The sequence below is a fragment of the Aethalodelphis obliquidens genome, unplaced genomic scaffold (assembly GCF_003676395.1).
Source record: "Aethalodelphis obliquidens isolate GAN/ISIS:26980383/991018 unplaced genomic scaffold, ASM367639v1 scaffold66, whole genome shotgun sequence".
NCBI lineage: Eukaryota > Metazoa > Chordata > Mammalia > Artiodactyla > Delphinidae > Aethalodelphis > Aethalodelphis obliquidens.
Genome location: NW_020838010.1, coordinates 4484331 through 4502037, shown reverse-complemented (window position 1 = coordinate 4502037; position 17707 = coordinate 4484331). Strand labels below are relative to the sequence as shown.

The following is a 17707-nucleotide window of genomic DNA, read 5'->3' as shown; positions in this document are numbered from 1 at the left end:
CACACACACACACACACACACACACACACACACACACACACACACACACACCTTGCTTTTGTCATATAATATGGTTCAAGCTTATTTAGGCTTAAAGCATTAAACAGCTCGTTCCAGAGTAAATCCTCTGCTGTCAGCTCCCCTCTAGGCCAAAACCACTATGTTCACTGCCCTGCTGATTCCCACACCTCTACCTTCAGCTCTAAACTTCAGTCTTTTTTCAGCATTCCAAAGCCCTAGCAAATCAGCAAGAATAAGACAAGTACGACTATTTGGTATTTAAGTGAACACTCACTCTGTGCCTAGCACAGAGCTAACTTTTGTCTATCTGTTGTCGTTAATACTCCAAATAATCCAGCTACCGCTTTTTAAAGAATTGACTATGTGCAAGGCATCCAGACACTGTGTCAATGACTTTTCATGTGGAGTATCTCATTTAATCCTCACAACAGTCCTAGGAGACAGGCAATATTATTATTTCCATTTACAGATAAGGAAACTGTGAATTAAAAGGACTTGTCCAAGGGCACACTGTGAATACATGGCCAAGCCAGAGTGTGACCTCAGCTCTAACTCCAAAGTCTACATACCGGAGACTGTGTTGTATGATGGTTAGAGCCGCAGGTTAGCGAATTTTTTCTGTAAAGGCCGGATAGCAAATATTTTAGGCAGCATAGGTCATAGGTCTCTGTTGTGATTACTCAACTCTGCCAATGTAAAAAATAAGCGTGGCTATATTGCAACAAAACTTTATTTACGCAAACAGGAGACAGGCTCCATTTGGCCCCCAGTTTGATGGCCCCTGGGTTAGAGCATCAGTGGTGTACTCAGACCTGGGCTCAAGACTTGTTCTTTAGTCTCTCTGTGGCCCAGATTCTTCATCTGTAGAATAGTAATAATACCTCCTTCATACAGTCATCATGAGGAATAAGGATTAAAGGAATGAACAAAAATACAAAGTACCTGGCACACAGTAGAGTGCTCATTAAGTCATGATTAAAAGCCCACCATAAGGCTGGCCCCTAGAAGGAAGGAGAAAGGAAATGGGTTAGGATAGGTACCGCTCTCTTTAAAATTAAGCCACCAGGCTCCAATAGTCTTGATAGTCGGCAGCAATAATTACTCCCTCAGAATGCCAGCTAATTCTATGCTCCCACCAGCTACACAAACCTTGTTCTTTTTTGAGTTTACATTCCTATTTTAGTCATTAGTGAGAGTCTCGTGGTTTCAAGGGAGGGCAGGAATATGATTTTGTCATTATTTGCTAGGTGTTTCCTTCAGGAATGAGATTCTGGTCACTGGAGTCGTGTCTGGCACAGAGTAGGTGCTCAGTAAATGTTGCTGGCTTGATTGAACTGGCTTTGGAGTGGTACTTCCTGGAAGCAGAAGGAAAGTGACTTCCTAAAAGCCCTCAAAGCACTGAGGACTCATGTTTTCTTTGCCCATGTGAGCACGCCTGCGTGTGTGTGTGTGTGTGTGTGTGAGAGAGAGAGAGAGAGAGAGAGAGAGAGAGGGAGAGAGGGAGAGAGAAGGGGGGGAAGGAGAGGTGTAGGAGTATGGGGGGGGGGTTACATTAAGCACACAGGAGCCAAGCTCCGTTGGTCTCTCTAAGCCTTGCTCCGGAATAATCACCCAGTGAAAGCCACTCGGAGCAAGTTTTTTTTGCTTTGAGCCAAAACCATACTCTTGGAATCTTCCATCGTGGCTTTAAAGAACCTCCTGAGATACTATAGCTTGTTAGCCAGCCCCGAAAAAGCCATTCTTCCTGCAATCCTGACTTGCCAGTCTTTCTCAATGAAAAATTCTCTCCTTTACCTACCAAGCTGTCTCTCATCCTCTCAGATGCCTTGCATAACAATCCAGTTTTCATTCTGGAGTTTGTTAGAGGTATTTATAGGATCTGACTGTACAATGAGGACGGTACTGACTCCAACTGGATGTACTTCTCCAATGCACTATTCCTCCCCACCTCCCCTCCCTAACCCTGCTACCGCCGCCATCAGTCTCCTTTCCAGAATTCCAAGTCAGTAACTGGCATGATAGAACACACCCTCAGAACATTCAGAGGAGCTGATCATGGAAGCAGTGCTGATGTGTGCCAACTGTCTAGGCAAAGACTGTGTCAGGTCACATATATAAGTCACTTCAAGACTATCCATCCAAGAAGCAACAGTTCTGCATCTCATGATAATAACAATAGCCATAATGTTGAAAATAGCTAACATTGTTGAATGCTTCCTCATCTAATTCTCACAATGGTTTAGTGCTCTATGCTTTGATATTTTTATTCCTTGAGGTATTTCCCCTTCCAGCCTCTCGATTTAAACCAGTAGGATCGCAACTCCCAGCTGACCCCCAACCACATCCTGTCTGATTTTTCTTTTTTTGGAGTAGAGTTGATTTACAATGTTGTGTTAGTTTCAGGTGTACAGCAAAGTGAATCAGTTATACATATACACATATCTATTCTTTTTTAGATTCTTTTCCCATATAGATCATTACAGATTATTGAGTAGAGTTCCCTGCACTATACAGTACTGTCTGACTTCGTATTTGGTTTTTAGTGGGTTTCCAGGCTCTCTTCATCAACTGCCCTGACACACTAGGTCACTTGCTCCCTCCCAGGTGAGCCGTTTTCCCATGTAGGCTCCCTTTCTAGAACTTCCCTCTTTGGAGTAGGAAGTGAGCACCCATCACCCTCTGCTGCCATCTCATGGCTAGAACAAACCATTGCATTGGATTTAATTCCACAGCACTAGATGCTTTCAGAGCCCCTTACCTCCAACACAGGAGAACTATAACAGCTACCAGGAAATCCCATTTAGCTAATTCTGACTGCTGTGTATACTTGCAAGTGGAAAATGATATATTTTTAAAATGTGTTCTAAAACAGAGTTTTCAGCATCTAGCTCACTTTCCTCCATTTAGTTCAAATTAGTGAAGTTTAGCTGTAGTTTGAAATTAGAGGTGTGACTGCCAGTTGACTTATTTTGTGCGTCTGCACCTGTGTTGCCATTGCTATTGGGAGCCCAGCTCAGGAACCAAGTTGACTAGCTAAGTGCAACGACAGCCAGCTGAGTCCCAAATGTCTCCGTAACCCCTGGGTAAGCACACAGCTCCTTTCTTTCAGAAAAAAAAATCATCACCATGGATTAGTGATCTTAACAGATAAATAGCAAATTGTGTTAGACAGAGACTACATGTAAAATATAGGGGCTACTTCGCCTCATAATCTGGAACTAAACTACTTTCTTTCTTCATCTCAAATTTCTGCTGCGGTGGTAAAAAAAAGCAGAACTGCTTAATGAAAGTACAGCTCAGCAAGCTCCCGCACTGGTGAGGGAAGGAAGGTGTTTTGAACGTTTCTCCCTCTTTGGGAAATCTTGCATTGCTACCGATTTCCTTTGTGAGCATTTTTTCTCCTCAACGGAGCCCAGCTTGATTGGCAACTACAAAACAAACCAACAAAAGTCGTTCTATCTCGGGTCATTTCTGCTGGCTTTTTAAATACACTTTTATACACAACTAGACTATTTTCTGAAGAACTGACATCTGAGGCAATGAAAGTTGGGCCTATTCCAACGTGCAGCCATTTGCTGAGGGAGCAGAAGAAGATTCTTGAAGATCAGTAGACTTTTTCAAACCACCGAGAAAGGCCCTTTATCTCAGATCCTGCCATAGCCAGGAACTCCCCTGGGGCGGGGGGAGCCACTCATTCTCACCTTTTAGATTTTCTTTTCCTCCAAATGAACTAAAGGAAGAAGTGTTTGCAGCTGTGGATCCCCCAGCTTGAAGTCAGCTGATCCCTTTTAGGAAACACAAAGATAACTCACTGCCAATTACTTCAGAGAACAACAGGCCCAGACTGCCTTCCAAACCCCTGAATGTGAAACATATATGTCAAGGTGACCTTCCTTCCAGCCTCACCTATTGCACTTTTGTACACACCCAACAATTTAAAATCATCTGACAATAACCAGTTAGGTGACACAAACGTGGGACTGACTTGTTTGATCCTGATCTAATTTTTCTCTTGCTGACAGCCTCCATGGCAGGTGACATGGTAGATGGCGGGAGTTAAGAAAGACTTTTCTCCACTAAAGGTTCACTGCTACTGGCTTTTTTTTCTCTGCCTCATAGCCTGGCTTACTTCTCAAGACCCCACCCCCCACCCCACATCCTCTGCTCCTACCAGGGGACTTTCCCTCATTTTCCATTATCTCCGCAAAGTGGGGACTCAATCAATAACCAGGGAAGTCTGTCCCTAGCTCACTACTCTTAAACGAGCTCTAACTACAGTGCCTGACACATAGTAGGCACTCAGATGTTAATTGTTGTTGTTGTTACTATTTAACCTCTCTGAGCCTCAATTTTCTCATCTGTAAAATGGGCGTAAATATAGTACCAACCTCCTGGGCTTAGTCAATATATAGAAAATGCTTTTAAAAGTATCCAAAACAAAGGAAGTTCTGTATACATCTGTATACATCTGTATACATCTAATCTGTGACAGTTATGACTACTCAATGCCTTGAGAGCACACAGAATGTGAGGTGAAAAGAGAAACGTGTGTGTGTGTTGGGGGTACTTTGGGGGAAAAGAGTTCTGTTTGGGTTATGCATTTGAAATGTCCACTGCGCAGTTGAACATTTAGGTCTGAAGTTTAGCAGGGAGGCAGAGAGGAAATGTTCTCACTTTAACGAATATAGTAAATGCCTGTAAAGCCCCTGGGGATGTGAAATGTTACATAACATACACGCTTGTTCCTCCCCTTCAGAACCTTACCGTTGTAAGAAGGCCAAGTCAAGGGTTCTAGGTATAAATGTAACATTAGGTAATCTCTAAGTGATACCACAAGGAAGAAGCAAGGTGGTCTGGGCTCAAGACGGAGGGATTGCCTCTGGCTGGGGCAATCAGGGAAGGCTTCCAAAAGGAAGTGATGTTCTCTGATTTAATAATTCTCTGTAGCCTTTCCTTATGACTCTAAGTGCCTGCTGATTTGTCCTGTAAATGCCCTGAGTGCCTACGTTTTGGTGCCTCATAACAAACTCATGAGCTTTTCCTAACGCTAAATGGATCTGATTTGAATGACTAGACTTTATTCTGACTTTTCTTTTTATAAAATGGTGGTAACAGAAGATCAAAGGGGCATAGGTTTTTTTCTTTTTTTTTTCATGTCCTTACTTGGCAAAATAATCTGGATTTGGAGGGGAGTGGCCTTCACTGGTCTGTTGAGAGCCAGCCATCTGGGAACCTGACACCTTTACCATCTGTAGCGCTTGTGCAGGAGTCTGAACACAAACCTTATCGTCCCGTTACTTCTTTCACGTGAGTTTGGCTGGCCTCTCAGTGGGATCCTGCAGGCAGAATCACTGTCACTCTCTCCTGTTGGGACCCTCTCCCCTTGTGCGCCACACAGAACAGGGCACAGCACGTGTACAGAGCTACTTGTTAAAATGCCTGAACTGAATCACGTGGACCTTGCATCCCCTTGGCTATGAGCAAGTCAGATTCTGTTCTGCCTTGGGTTCAGCATGGGAATCAGGCACTAAAGTCAGGTGATTATTTAGACAGCTGGCAGGTAGGTCCCTTATAGCTAGATAACTGGCTGATATGAGGTACTCACTTTATTTTATTTTTTATTTTTTTGAGGTACTCACTTTAAACTGTTAAGGGTGGTTAGTAGTTTTACATATTACCACTTCCTACAAACATGAATATAACTTCAAGGCCTTAACCCAAAGCAACAAATGATGTGGGCATTTCAGTCACTGTGGCAAGGCCAATGGGGAAGCTACTGGAAAATTCAGCTTTCTGCAGGCCTCAGCTCATACCATCCAGAGATTGATAGAGTACAGTGTTTAAGAGCTTAGTCTATGGTCAGCCAAGCGAGGGCTCCCATCCTGGCTCCACTACTTACTAAGAATGTGAGCTTGGGCTCAGTCTCATCGTCTATAAAATGGGTATGACACTGATATCTGCCTTTAGGGTTGCTGTGAGATGATCTGTGTGAAAATCTGGTACAGTGTCTGGCACACTATAAGAGCTCATTGTATGGTAGTTAATCTATGTTAAGAATAGCTCCTAGTTGCAACTCCTAAGGGACTTGACTCACCTATCAGACTTCACCCCCTACATACACTGAGGGCAAAACTTCCCAAATTGTTCTACAGGTTCAAGGCAATCGCTATTAAAAACCCAGGTTCCTTTTTTGCATAAATTGACAAGAAGATCATAAAATTCACATGAAATGCAATGGAGGCAGAATAGCCAAAACAATTTTGAAAAAGAGCGAAGAATTTAGAAGATTCGTGCTTCTCAATTTCAAAAGTTACTACAGAGCTACTGTAATCAAGACAGCGGGGTACTGGCATAAGGATACACTTACTGATAAATGGAATAGAATTAAGAATCCAAAAATAAACCCTTATATTTATGGTTAGTTGATTTTCAACCAGGGTACCAAAACGATTTAATGGGGAAATAGTAGTCTTTTCAAAAAATGGTGCTGGGACTGATCTTGGGTGGCCTCGGCCTGTACTGGCTTGAAGCAGGATTTCGATTCCCCAGCCAGAGATTGAAGTCAGGCCTCAGCAGTGAAAACACTGAATCCAATCATTAGACCATCAGGGACAGTAGCCAGTGACAAGGCCCTGGCCTGTCGGCTTTGCAGAAATGAATTTCCACAAATAGACGGAAAGTGGTGAAACAAGTGTTTATTAGGAGGAAAAAGAGTACGTGTGAATAGACACACGGGCAGGCTCAGAGACAGAGTTACACCACGTGGTAGTTTGAATCACTTAAATGGGGCATTTCTTCTGGGTTTCCTGTGGCCAGTCACCTCGCTTTGCCTGGCTCTGAGTCTGTATTTGGTCTATCTCAGGGTTCTCCCCTGTGTGCGAGCACACCTCTTAACCAAGATGGATTCTAGCGAAGAGGTCTATGGGTAGGTTGACATCACTTACTATGGGGTGGCGCCTCCTCCCTTTTTGACCCCCCAAGGAGCCTTTCTGCGCTCGTGTAGTTGGGAAGGTCTCCTTGACCTCGAGAATGAGAAATATATGGTCTCTTTATCTGTTATCTGGGCAGGGCTTAGCTCCTCCTCGCTCCTGCTATTATCTTTGTCTTGGAGTATCTGTCCACAGGGGACGGACTCTAGCTGCTCAGCCTGGGGTCCATCTATCTCCTGCCTCAGGACAAAGTGAATATCCACAGGCAAATAAATGAAGTCGGACCCCTTCCTCATACAATATGCAAAACTTAATTTAAAATGGATCAAAGACCTAAGTATAAGAGGTAAAGCTATCAAACTCAGAGACAGACACATAGGTGTAAATCTTTGTGACCTTGGATTGAGCGATGTTTCTTATATATGGCTGCAACAGCACAAGCAACAAAAGAAAACATGAAATGGACTTCATCAAAACTAAAAACTGTTGCTCTAGGCTCTGTACAGTTCGGCCTTTATAGTGCGGTCAAGCATACAACACATGGGCACTGCTGTTTTTCCTGCAGCCCCTCTTTGTGAGGCATTCTCGAAATCCACTAGAGATTGATTAACTAGACTCAAATTGGAACTTCAATATGCGAGCAGGAGTTAGGACTGTGCTTTCAAAGCTCACAGATGTGTCTGGATTAGATACTACGTGGTGGCTTAAGACACGTTTGTTTTGTAATATTCTAATTGCAGTTTGTTCTGCCAGAGTCCATACCACCCTATACTACTCTTGTCAGATATAAAAATAGAAAATAAAAACCTGTTCAACTTTAAAGTTATTATGTTCAGCCAAATCGAAACTCAGAGCAGAGGCATTGAACGTAAAGGTTGGGTGGTCATATCCACTATTAAAAGAAGTTTCACATCCGCATTTTTGCTTTAGGGGAGAGTGAGTTCTTGGGTCAGAGTTATTGGGGATACACAAGGAGAAGAAGTCCTAGGAGACCATAAAGACCATGGCAAAGTGGTCCAAATATCTGGTTCTGGCAGCAGCTGGGGGACAGTACTGTAGAACAGCAAACTACAAATTGCTGCCTGTTTTGTTAATAAAGTTTTATTGGCACACAACTACACCCATTCATTTACATATTATGTATCGCTGAGTTTGTGCTGAAACAGCTGAATTGAGTCTTTGCAAAAGGGACGGTATGGTCTGCAAAGTCCCAAATATTTACTATCTGGCCCTTCACAGAAAAAGTTTGCTGACCCCTGCTGTGTAACACCAGTACTACAGTCTGGATATCTCCATTTAGATGTCCCACAGACAAATCTAACTCAGCAGGTATAAAAATGCATGCATCTCCGTAACTTGCTCCAGCTTCAGTGTTCCCACTCTTGATTAATGGCACTACTGTCCACCAATTCACCCAAAAGAGAAGCCTCCCTCCCTTTTACCCTCTCACCCTATATATTACTTCACTTCCCACCCATCACCACATCCTGCCAATTCTACCTCCTCACTATATTTTGAATCTGAGCACATCTCTTCATTTCCACTGCCATTACCTTAGTCTGAGTCACGATCATTTTGTACAACATTGACAACAGCTTTCTAACTGGTCTTCCTGCCCCTAGTTTTGCCCATCCTCTGCCCCCAATCCATTTTCTACTCAATAATCATAGGATCTTTCTAATGTCTAAATCTGATTCTGGCACATGCATAATGATATATGCAGCTAAGATTTAATGATCCCTTACTATTTGCTACACATAGTTCTAAGTGCTTCATGTATAGTAACTGATCTTAATCCTCACATGAATCCTATATGGCAGATGTTGTTATTAACTCCATTCTTTAGATGAAGACTTTGAAGAGCAGAGAGAACCAGTGCAATCTAGCTCAAGTGTCTATAGTCTTAACTACTCTACTATACTGCTCTACACACACACACACACACACACACACGAACCTATCATTTATGGCTTCTCATCGCTCTTAAAATGAGTCATACTATTTATAATGGCCAAAGACTATCATTTTTTTTTGAGTTGTGTAGCCCTTTATTAGTGACTAAAATATAAGGTATCTATTGTACAACACAGGTAGTAATTGACTATAACTGGAGATTTTTATATTCTAATACAGATCATTTATAAATGCAATTTCTTTATTAAAAAGCTTGCACCCTTTTTGTTTGTTTGTGTACAATTTGCAAAACTATTCTGAAAGCGGAGTATATGTGTACAAGTCTGCAAGGAGTGCAAATTCAGGATATGGTAAATGTTTCACAAGTTACTTTCCAAAAACTGACTGCCACAACTGTGCCAAAGACTATCATTTTGATCTCCTGTAGCCCCTGCCTACCTCTCCAGCCTCATCGCTTGCCATCCGCAGCCTTGCAGTTCAAGCAGCAGTCTCCCCAGACGGCTCTACCTCCCCATACCAGTCACGCTCTTTTTCACCTCCATGCTTTTAGTCATGTTATCCCCGCTACTCTGGCTGTTTACTCTCTTCCCATCTCCTTCACTACACCTAGCCAGCTTCTACACATCCTTCAATGCTCCACTCAGGTCTTACCTGCTCCAGGAAGCCTTTGCAGAGCAGTCCGAATTTGCCCTTCCTTTGTGCTCCCATTACGCTTTGTTTTCCTATCCATTTCCATGCCCTCACTAGACTGTTTCATAACTGTCTTTTTATATATGTGTCTCCCTCACTAGACTGGGTGCTTCCAGTGCTTCTCCCGTTGCATCCAAATATTTTGCTTTACCCTCCTACTTTTCTATACTTTTTTTTCTAGGACCTTTTCGTCCCAGCCTTTGGCATAAGCTATAATGCCAAGAAGAGTAGAAAGGGACTGTATGGGATTTTGTCTTTTTGTGTGTAAATGTGTGAAAAGGAGATGTGAGGACATAAGGGGGATCGTGAACACCTTTGGAGAAAATGAGATCACATGATAAAAAGACTTCAGAGCTTTTTTTTTTTTTGTCATCTAGTAATAGTAACCTGCTTTAGGGTAGGCTAGTCCCTAAAACGGATAATGGCTCAAACACAATAGAATTATCTCAGTCATGTAACTGTCCAAGACAGATATTCTTGGTCAACAAGATAGTTCTCCTCCACATAGTCACTGAAGGACACGGGCTGACAGAAGCCCCTAGGCCACCCTGAGCTACCACACCCCACTCAGCAAGAAGGGGGAGAGAACATGGAGGAGCACACATGGGGGACATATATAGTCCAGGCCTCGAGGTGCCACTCATCATTTCTCCTCACATTCCATTATTGAGAACTTGGTCGTGTGGCCACGCCTCACTGCAAGGGAGCCTGGGAGATGTAGTCCAGCCTGTGCTCAAGGAAGAAAGAATGGTTTTGGTGGGAAGCTAGTGAGCTTCACAGATATACTGACAGTAAAATTGGGCTAGTTTACCTTGGGTGTTAGGTAAATGATGGAAGAATTTTATTTCCTTTGTACTAGTAAGCTGTATGGTGCAGTGCTGTTTAACCTTTCCCATGGGAAGCTGGAGTAATCAGATAGAGATCATTGCTGACAGTTGAGCTCCCTATTGAGTTGCTTACCAGGAAGTAACAGCCGGAGGGTGACTTGCAATGCTGATGATCCCTTAACTATTAATCACTGACACTCTGTAGATTGCCTTTAAGTAAAATCCCAGCTGAGTTTAGACACTGTCATATAATCTTGGCCCCCAAATAGCTTTGCCTCCTTTGCATGTCTAGACTAGAGAGCGTGTTAAATAAATGGCAAAGTAGCAACCTGATTCTTTGCTAGCCAACCAAGAGGTGCTCAGAACCAAAAGGGAAAAAAGAAAACATCAAAAAGGGAACTCATTTCCATTCCAAACCACAGCCACAGGCATGAGCTTATTTGCTGCCAGTTCGTGTTTGCCCAGAGTACACATTTGTTGATGACCTCATGTAAGCTAGGGGAATGAGTAAAAGTGAATCCATCTGAAATGAAACATCCCCATGATTCTCTGCTAAGAGGCATGTACATTCCCAGGAGAACTTTGTAAAACAGCTGCCCACGCTCTATTCCCCGGGGAGGCTCATTTAGTGGGCTGTGGTGTGACTTGGGAATTGGGATTTTTTTTCATGTTCCCTGGATGATTCTGACGCAGAGCCAGGTTCGGGGAAGCATCTCTCTAACACAATGGGAGGGGGAATAGGGGGCCACGCCAAAGCACAAACCAGAGTGATTGATTCTGTTTAATGTATGAAACAAATAATCAACCCTAAGGAAGATCCAGTCTCCTAGCTTGACATGCAGAGCTGTCTCTGAGGTTAGACCCATGCATGGGAGCCTGGAGATCAGGCCTCCTCTGGGGATTGGCCGTGCAGCTGGCTATAAACTAGGAGAGCTATTATGAATGTAGACTTCCACCTGGACATCCCAGATGCCTGACTTGTTCTCTTCTTTTCCCAGTTTGTGGCCCAGCCCAACTGCCAACAGTTGCTTGCCACTCTGTGGTACGATGGCTTCCCTGGATGGCGGCGGAAACACTGGGTAGTCAAGCTTCTGACGTGCATGACCATTGGGTTCCTGTTTCCCATGCTGTCTATTGCTTATCTGATCTCACCCAGGAGCAACCTTGGGCTGTTCATCAAGAAACCCTTTATCAAGTTTATCTGCCACACAGCCTCATATCTGACCTTCCTCTTCATGCTTCTCCTGGCTTCTCAGCACATCATTAGGACGGACCTCCATGTGCAGGGGCCTCCCCCGACTGTAGTGGAATGGATGATATTGCCTTGGGTTCTCGGTGAGTCAAAGAGACCAGGAGCTATGGCCAGACTGCCTGCTGGTCCTGTCTAAAGAAACTACTGGAATAGGCAGTTGGACTGGCCCTGAATTCGGGTACCTTCCCTCTGTGCAGTGGGGTTGTCCTTTGTTGGGAGTGTCAGAAATGTGGTTCCTTCTTCCCCAGGCCCTGGCCGCTCAGCACCACACGGTTCACCCTGAGATTGACAGTGTACCCAAGGCTTGTTTCAGCTAACCTAACATCATCAAGGACAAGGAAGTTGTCTGTCAGTTGTTTTAGAGGGAAAGCCAAGTGTTAAGTCAGGACAGGTTCAGGTAAGCTAGGCAGGGCAAGTGCTGGTCAGTCTATTCAATGCCTTCTTTCCCATAACTGGGGTTGGGGGGGAGGGGTGGCACTTGGATCTGCTGCTTTCCTGTGACTGCTCCACACAATCCCACTACTTATTCAGGGTCCACATCCTATTTAGATACTGATTTCACAACCAGAGGGAAACCTTGGGAAATTCACACAAGTCATGGTTAAAGCAGCCTTACCAGAAGCCTCCAGGCATAATTCCATTGCACTGGACCCTCCAATGCATTTCCATCCTCCAAGTCCTTGCTGCTCGAACTGTGGTCCCCAAACCAGCAACGTCAGCATCATCTGGGAACCTGTGAGACATGCAGAATCTCAAGTCTCACCCTGGGTCTGTGGAATCAGAATCTGCATGATCTCCGGTAGATTCCCGCGTATTTTAAAGTCTGAGACTCACTGCTTTAGACCACAGCCACACCTTTTACTGCTTTCCACATTCCAAGGCTAAAGAAACATCTATGCCATCAGGCAGAATTCCATGAAACCCACACGCAATGAGAGGAGAGAGGAGAAAAGAGGATTCTAAATTATTCTGGGCCCCATAGCCTAGCTCCAGTCCCAACATCCAGTACTTTGGACCATGGCCAGCTTTTGCTCACCTCAAAGCTCATTGAGAAGTTTTCCCTCTAGCACATAGTGGAAACTAAGGACTATGGGATAATATTGACCTAATTAATTCATTGATGAAATTACCCCTACTCTAAAATGGGAAGAGGGTAGAATCAGACGCCCTGAATTGCAACAACATTCCAGTAACTGTGGTAACGATGTAAAAGTGAGTAGTATCCAGAAAATTATAACATATAGACATCTTTAGGTAAAGCCTATCTTGGCGAGTTCAAGACAGGGAGGTGAGGTAGTAAAGAAAGAAGAAAGTTATTACTATCTCTAGGGGCTCCACTGACCCCCAATTCATTCATTGATTTCCTCTTTCTTCATTTGGGAGAATCCTGCTATGATGTCTAGTCTGACGCTGTGAAGAAATAAACCTTTTGCCTCCATTCTTCAGGTTTCATTTGGGGGGAGATTAAGGAAATGTGGGATGGTGGATTTACTGAATACATCCATGATTGGTGGAACCTGATGGATTTTGCAATGAACTCACTCTACCTGGCAACTATTTCCTTGAAGATCGTGGCCTATGTCAAGGTAACTTGGAATGTTCGCCATTTTTCTTAAACAATGATTTTGGTTACATTAAGCTTTAGCTGTGGGAGCATAAAAAGTTTAGGAGGAAAGTGCTGATGACAGTTCAGTCCATGTGGAAAAGTACCATAAAACAGACATTCTTTCAGTGGTTTGTAAGCAGTGTCCACCTAACCAAAGAAAGTGGAGAATGGAGCAATTTGCAAATGAATTCTTAGCTTCTTCAACTCTGACAGTCATCCACCTCAATTAGCGTTTACGTCCTTTCTACAATGTCCTCGCCAAGAAGATGGTCCACTGATGCTTGCACAGGGCAGAGACTAGGAAATTCACTGAATTTCCAGAAGCCTCTCTCAATACTTGTCACTTCATTAAAAAGTGCTACTTTGTATTTTTCTAATATTATTCTCCCTGTGACACATCCATTAGTAATCCTTCCTCCCTGTAGGGTCAAACGGAATGGGGCTGTTCCTCCTCCATAAAGGGCTTCCAATATGACGTCATCTCTCCCTAACCCGCTGAGCTGTCTCTTCCCAGAGCTAAGTATTCACACTTCCCTCAAGTGTTCTTCATTGGATAGGGAGCAGAACCCTAGAATCACATCACTTCCACCACCAGGATGATCATTCAAGCTGTTATGAATCCCGCCTTTCGAGTATCACCCAATCTATGTCTCCACGAATCTAGATCACACACACACACACACACACACCACCTTGATGTTGTCCCTGCACAATGTACAGCCTGAATTATCCTGAAAAACAGCTTCATGTCCAACACCTCATGCTGGGTGGTCACAGGCTCTGAGTTCGAGTTTGGTGCTCATTAGATAATGGAATGGCTATGCTCCCTATACCCTGAATTGAACTGCTCCAGCGTGAGAAAGGCTGACAATCCCATCTCCAAGATTGTCTAGTCAGTCATGCTTTTTGGCACTAAATCCCACATGAAGGAGTTTTAGAATGGGAATATGGCTGTCCCCCAAATCGCCAACTTAGTTTATTTTTATATCCCTAATATGCATATTGCATAAATTTTAAGACCTTTGGAGTTAGTTACATGGAGCGTGAATATTGAATGCAGTCCTGAAACATTTTTGAAAGCCTAAGAGTATGCTTTCACTGGTGGTGATCGTTTAACACATACTTACAACTTCGTTACAAGAAAAAGCTGGTAAGGAAAATGTTTGAATCTCTGGTTAATGTGCCTGGATGAAATCCATGTCATTCTGGCACTCTGCTGACTAAGTAACACTGTTTGCCTAAAAAAAAAAATTCTTCGTTTGGCAGTGGTATTTATATCCTGAAGGGACAATAAATTATCAATCTAGAAATTGGTGGGTTCTGCTTAAACAGGAAAGTTTAGAATAAATGATCAAAAGGATTAACCCTTGGGGATGTGCAAATGTGTCAACAGATGCCCAACGTTAGTTAATCACATAACCTGTCCAATTTCACTGGCAAGCCTTCCAAGGACCAGATACTTCCCCACCATAGACTGTAAGGATAAATCAGCTCCACTAAGCTGAGCCCCTCAACTGACATTGAACCCAAAAAAAGACATTTGCCAAGAAGTTAGAGTCCTTCTCAAGAAAGGAGAATTTACCAAGCAAGACATTCCACATGCAGACTGGATTTGCACTGAGAAACTATCAACGGGCAGTCTGGTCCACGCTTGCACAGAGGCACACCAGTCTGAAATGAACTTCTCCAAGTAGGCTGAGCCAACCTCTACGAGGTAAAGACACAGGGCTGGTCCCCAGGCCCTTTGAAAAATTTCAGATCACTATTGTACTGAGGCAGTACAGAAGCACCATGGCATAAACTGGCCTTAAGAAAATCCTTCATTAGCGTGAAAAACTAGTCAACAGTATATATACTCCACCTCACATTATTTTGCTTTTGAGTTCATCCCCCTTTGAAAAGCGTAGAGGCCAATTTTCAAGCTGCATTCCATCCCAAAGAATATAAGAAAACTCACCTGCCTCCCAATATCACTAACTCAAGAGTCAGGAAACGTAAATGTAATCCCTGCTCTGATATTTAGGAGCTAGACTAGCTGGATTACCACAGGCCATCCTTCTACCTCTCTGAGCCTCAGACACGGCCTCTGAAAAATAAAACTGGACTAGATCAATGGATTTCAGGCTTTGAATTGTTTTCCATGGAACCACATCTTGAAATTAAAACTTATGCAGAACTTGAATATATTAAGGAGCTCAAAGGAATGAATTTGAATCGAGGAATGAATCTTCCAGGCCTCCTCTTTGGTTTCCACAGTAGCCACCGGGTGCTTCCACTGAACCCTCAGGCTTGAAGGAACGCAATTTGAAAACCATTTGCGTTTGATCAGGGGTCAGCAAACTATGATCTGCAGGCCAAACTGGGGCCACTGCCACATCTGTTTGTTTATGTATTGCCTGTTAGTTCTAGAAGGAAAGAGTTGAGTAGTTGCCACAGGGACCATATAGTCCACAAAGCCAAAAATATGTACTATCTGGCCCTTGTCAGAAAAAGTCTGCTGACCTCTACGTAGGCTAAACGAGCTCCAAGTTTATTCCCTGCTATCATATTCTATAATATCTTTCTCCAAAAATATACATGCAAAGCATAGATTTGCCACGAGAATCACCTTTCACACTTTTGACTGTCCTGCAAATCCAAACTCACCAGCCCATGGGCAGAAGACTTCTCTGTGGTTACACGTGTGCCTGTGGAGAGAGAAAACCCTAAATTATGAGTTATGCATGTTCCAGTTGAGAGTACCTAGTTTTAAAATATAGGTCTGTTTTGTTATCAGCAAAGAATCTGCATCTTTCACATAGACCACCAAACCTGTAAAGGCCTATCTAACATATGTGCTGTGATATCAACTATCATATATGTAATATTTAACGGAAATAGTGCTAGACTGAGTGTGCAGAGACCTGAGTTTTGGTCCTGGCTCTGCCACCAACTTGCTGTGTGACCTTAAGCAACTCACTCTGCCTCTCTGGATTTCAGCTCCTCCACTTGTAAAACAGGCATAACAATGTCCACCCCTCACAACGATGCAGCAAATGTTTTCTTTAGAAAGAAAAACAGAGAGATACAAGATTTGGCCAAGAGTGTGTAAGACCAATTGGCCACCCCAAGTCTATTTGAAACAGAAGCAAGTTTTCTCCAAACTCCTCTGACAGTGAAGAATATTGGATACACACAATGATTTTAACAACACCAGTTTCCTCAGTTGTTGGAAGCGAAGCACATTTTAGAAATGCTAACAATATAATTTGGCCCTCGATGCAACATTTTCTCAGGAAAGTTGTTTACATTTAGTCCTGAGAAATTGTGATATTTAGATGAGTGCTCAAGGCAATATGCTTCAGATTGAATTCCAGGCAAAATCTACTTCTGTCTTGGGGAAGGTAAAAAGCAATTTCTTATATTTCCATAACACCTCCCCTTATGGAGTACACAGACGTTCACATATGGATACATAATCACAGACATGTGCAGTGGGTAGGAGTAGATATTATCCTCATTCTCTGGTGAAATTGAGAGAGAGGCAGTTTTAAGCGACAAAGCCCAAATTGGAGCTCAGGCCTCACGTCGAAGCCATCTTTCCACGAGGCAACCTCTAACGTTCCAGGAGCTGAAAGCTCAGACAAGACTGAAAAATGGGCAGCCAACCCCAGAAATCCTGGCTCTTCCCCTTCTTCAACCCCTGGTTCTTCATTTGTGCTAGAGGGACATTGCAATTTGTCAGACTGTCAAAGGAACAATAAAATACATCCATACACCACTGTGAGGACAGTACTAAATTTACTACCTGGAATGTTGACGTGCCATTTGTAATAGTATGAGAGAAAAGCGTATTGGCAGAAAACTCTGAGTAATGACCCTCTAAGAATGCTCTATCAGCCCCAAACTGCAGTCAGCAGGGAAGTCAACATGAACACTGCACACGGAGGAGACTGAACCTGTCGCTTGTCCTTCAGTAACTACAAGTCGTCTGCAGTGCTCAGAACAAAATGGGGGATTGGGTAGGAAAGTTGATTTGAAATCTCATTAGGAAGCAGAGCGATTTGGGCATACCTGTGGCTCTGTTCCAGGGACACTTCTCAACAATCTGGTCAACTCACACTTCAAAAATGTCTGTTGATAAACTACAGGTGGTTACTCCAGATAACTGCTCTGAAATTCATTTTTCTACATCTATGTGCTGGGTATATATTTCGATGAGAGTGGGAGGATGAGTGTTATTCGCATCATGTATTGATTGGGTGGGAAAAAAAGACAAATAGTGCCAATCACGGGGGGAGCTGTTGTATAAATGAATGCTTGACGCTTACTTTCGTGGCTTTATTTGGGTGCAGAAGGGAGAAAAGAGGGGAAAGTTTTCTAAATGCTCGATGTACCTCTCATCTTGTGCACTTGTTGTTTCTTCCAGTATAATGGTTCTCGTCCAAGGGAAGAATGGGAAATGTGGCACCCAACTCTGATTGCAGAA

At 43.3% G+C, this 17707-nt stretch overlaps 1 protein-coding gene across 1 annotated transcript in view; it reads left to right on the top strand.

Moving 5' to 3' along the window:
• The window catches only part of LOC113611003 (short transient receptor potential channel 5), an 80606-nt gene extending 66690 nt beyond the window's left edge, over window positions 1-13916 (top strand). The window contains exons 3-4 of the mRNA XM_027089554.1: window positions 11380-11716; window positions 13080-13916. Coding sequence (XP_026945355.1) covers window positions 11380-11716; window positions 13080-13249 — 507 coding nt within the window. The 3' untranslated portion in view covers window positions 13250-13916. The remainder of the gene's footprint in view (window positions 1-11379; window positions 11717-13079) is intronic.
• Window positions 13917-17707: the final 3791 nt, after the last annotated feature.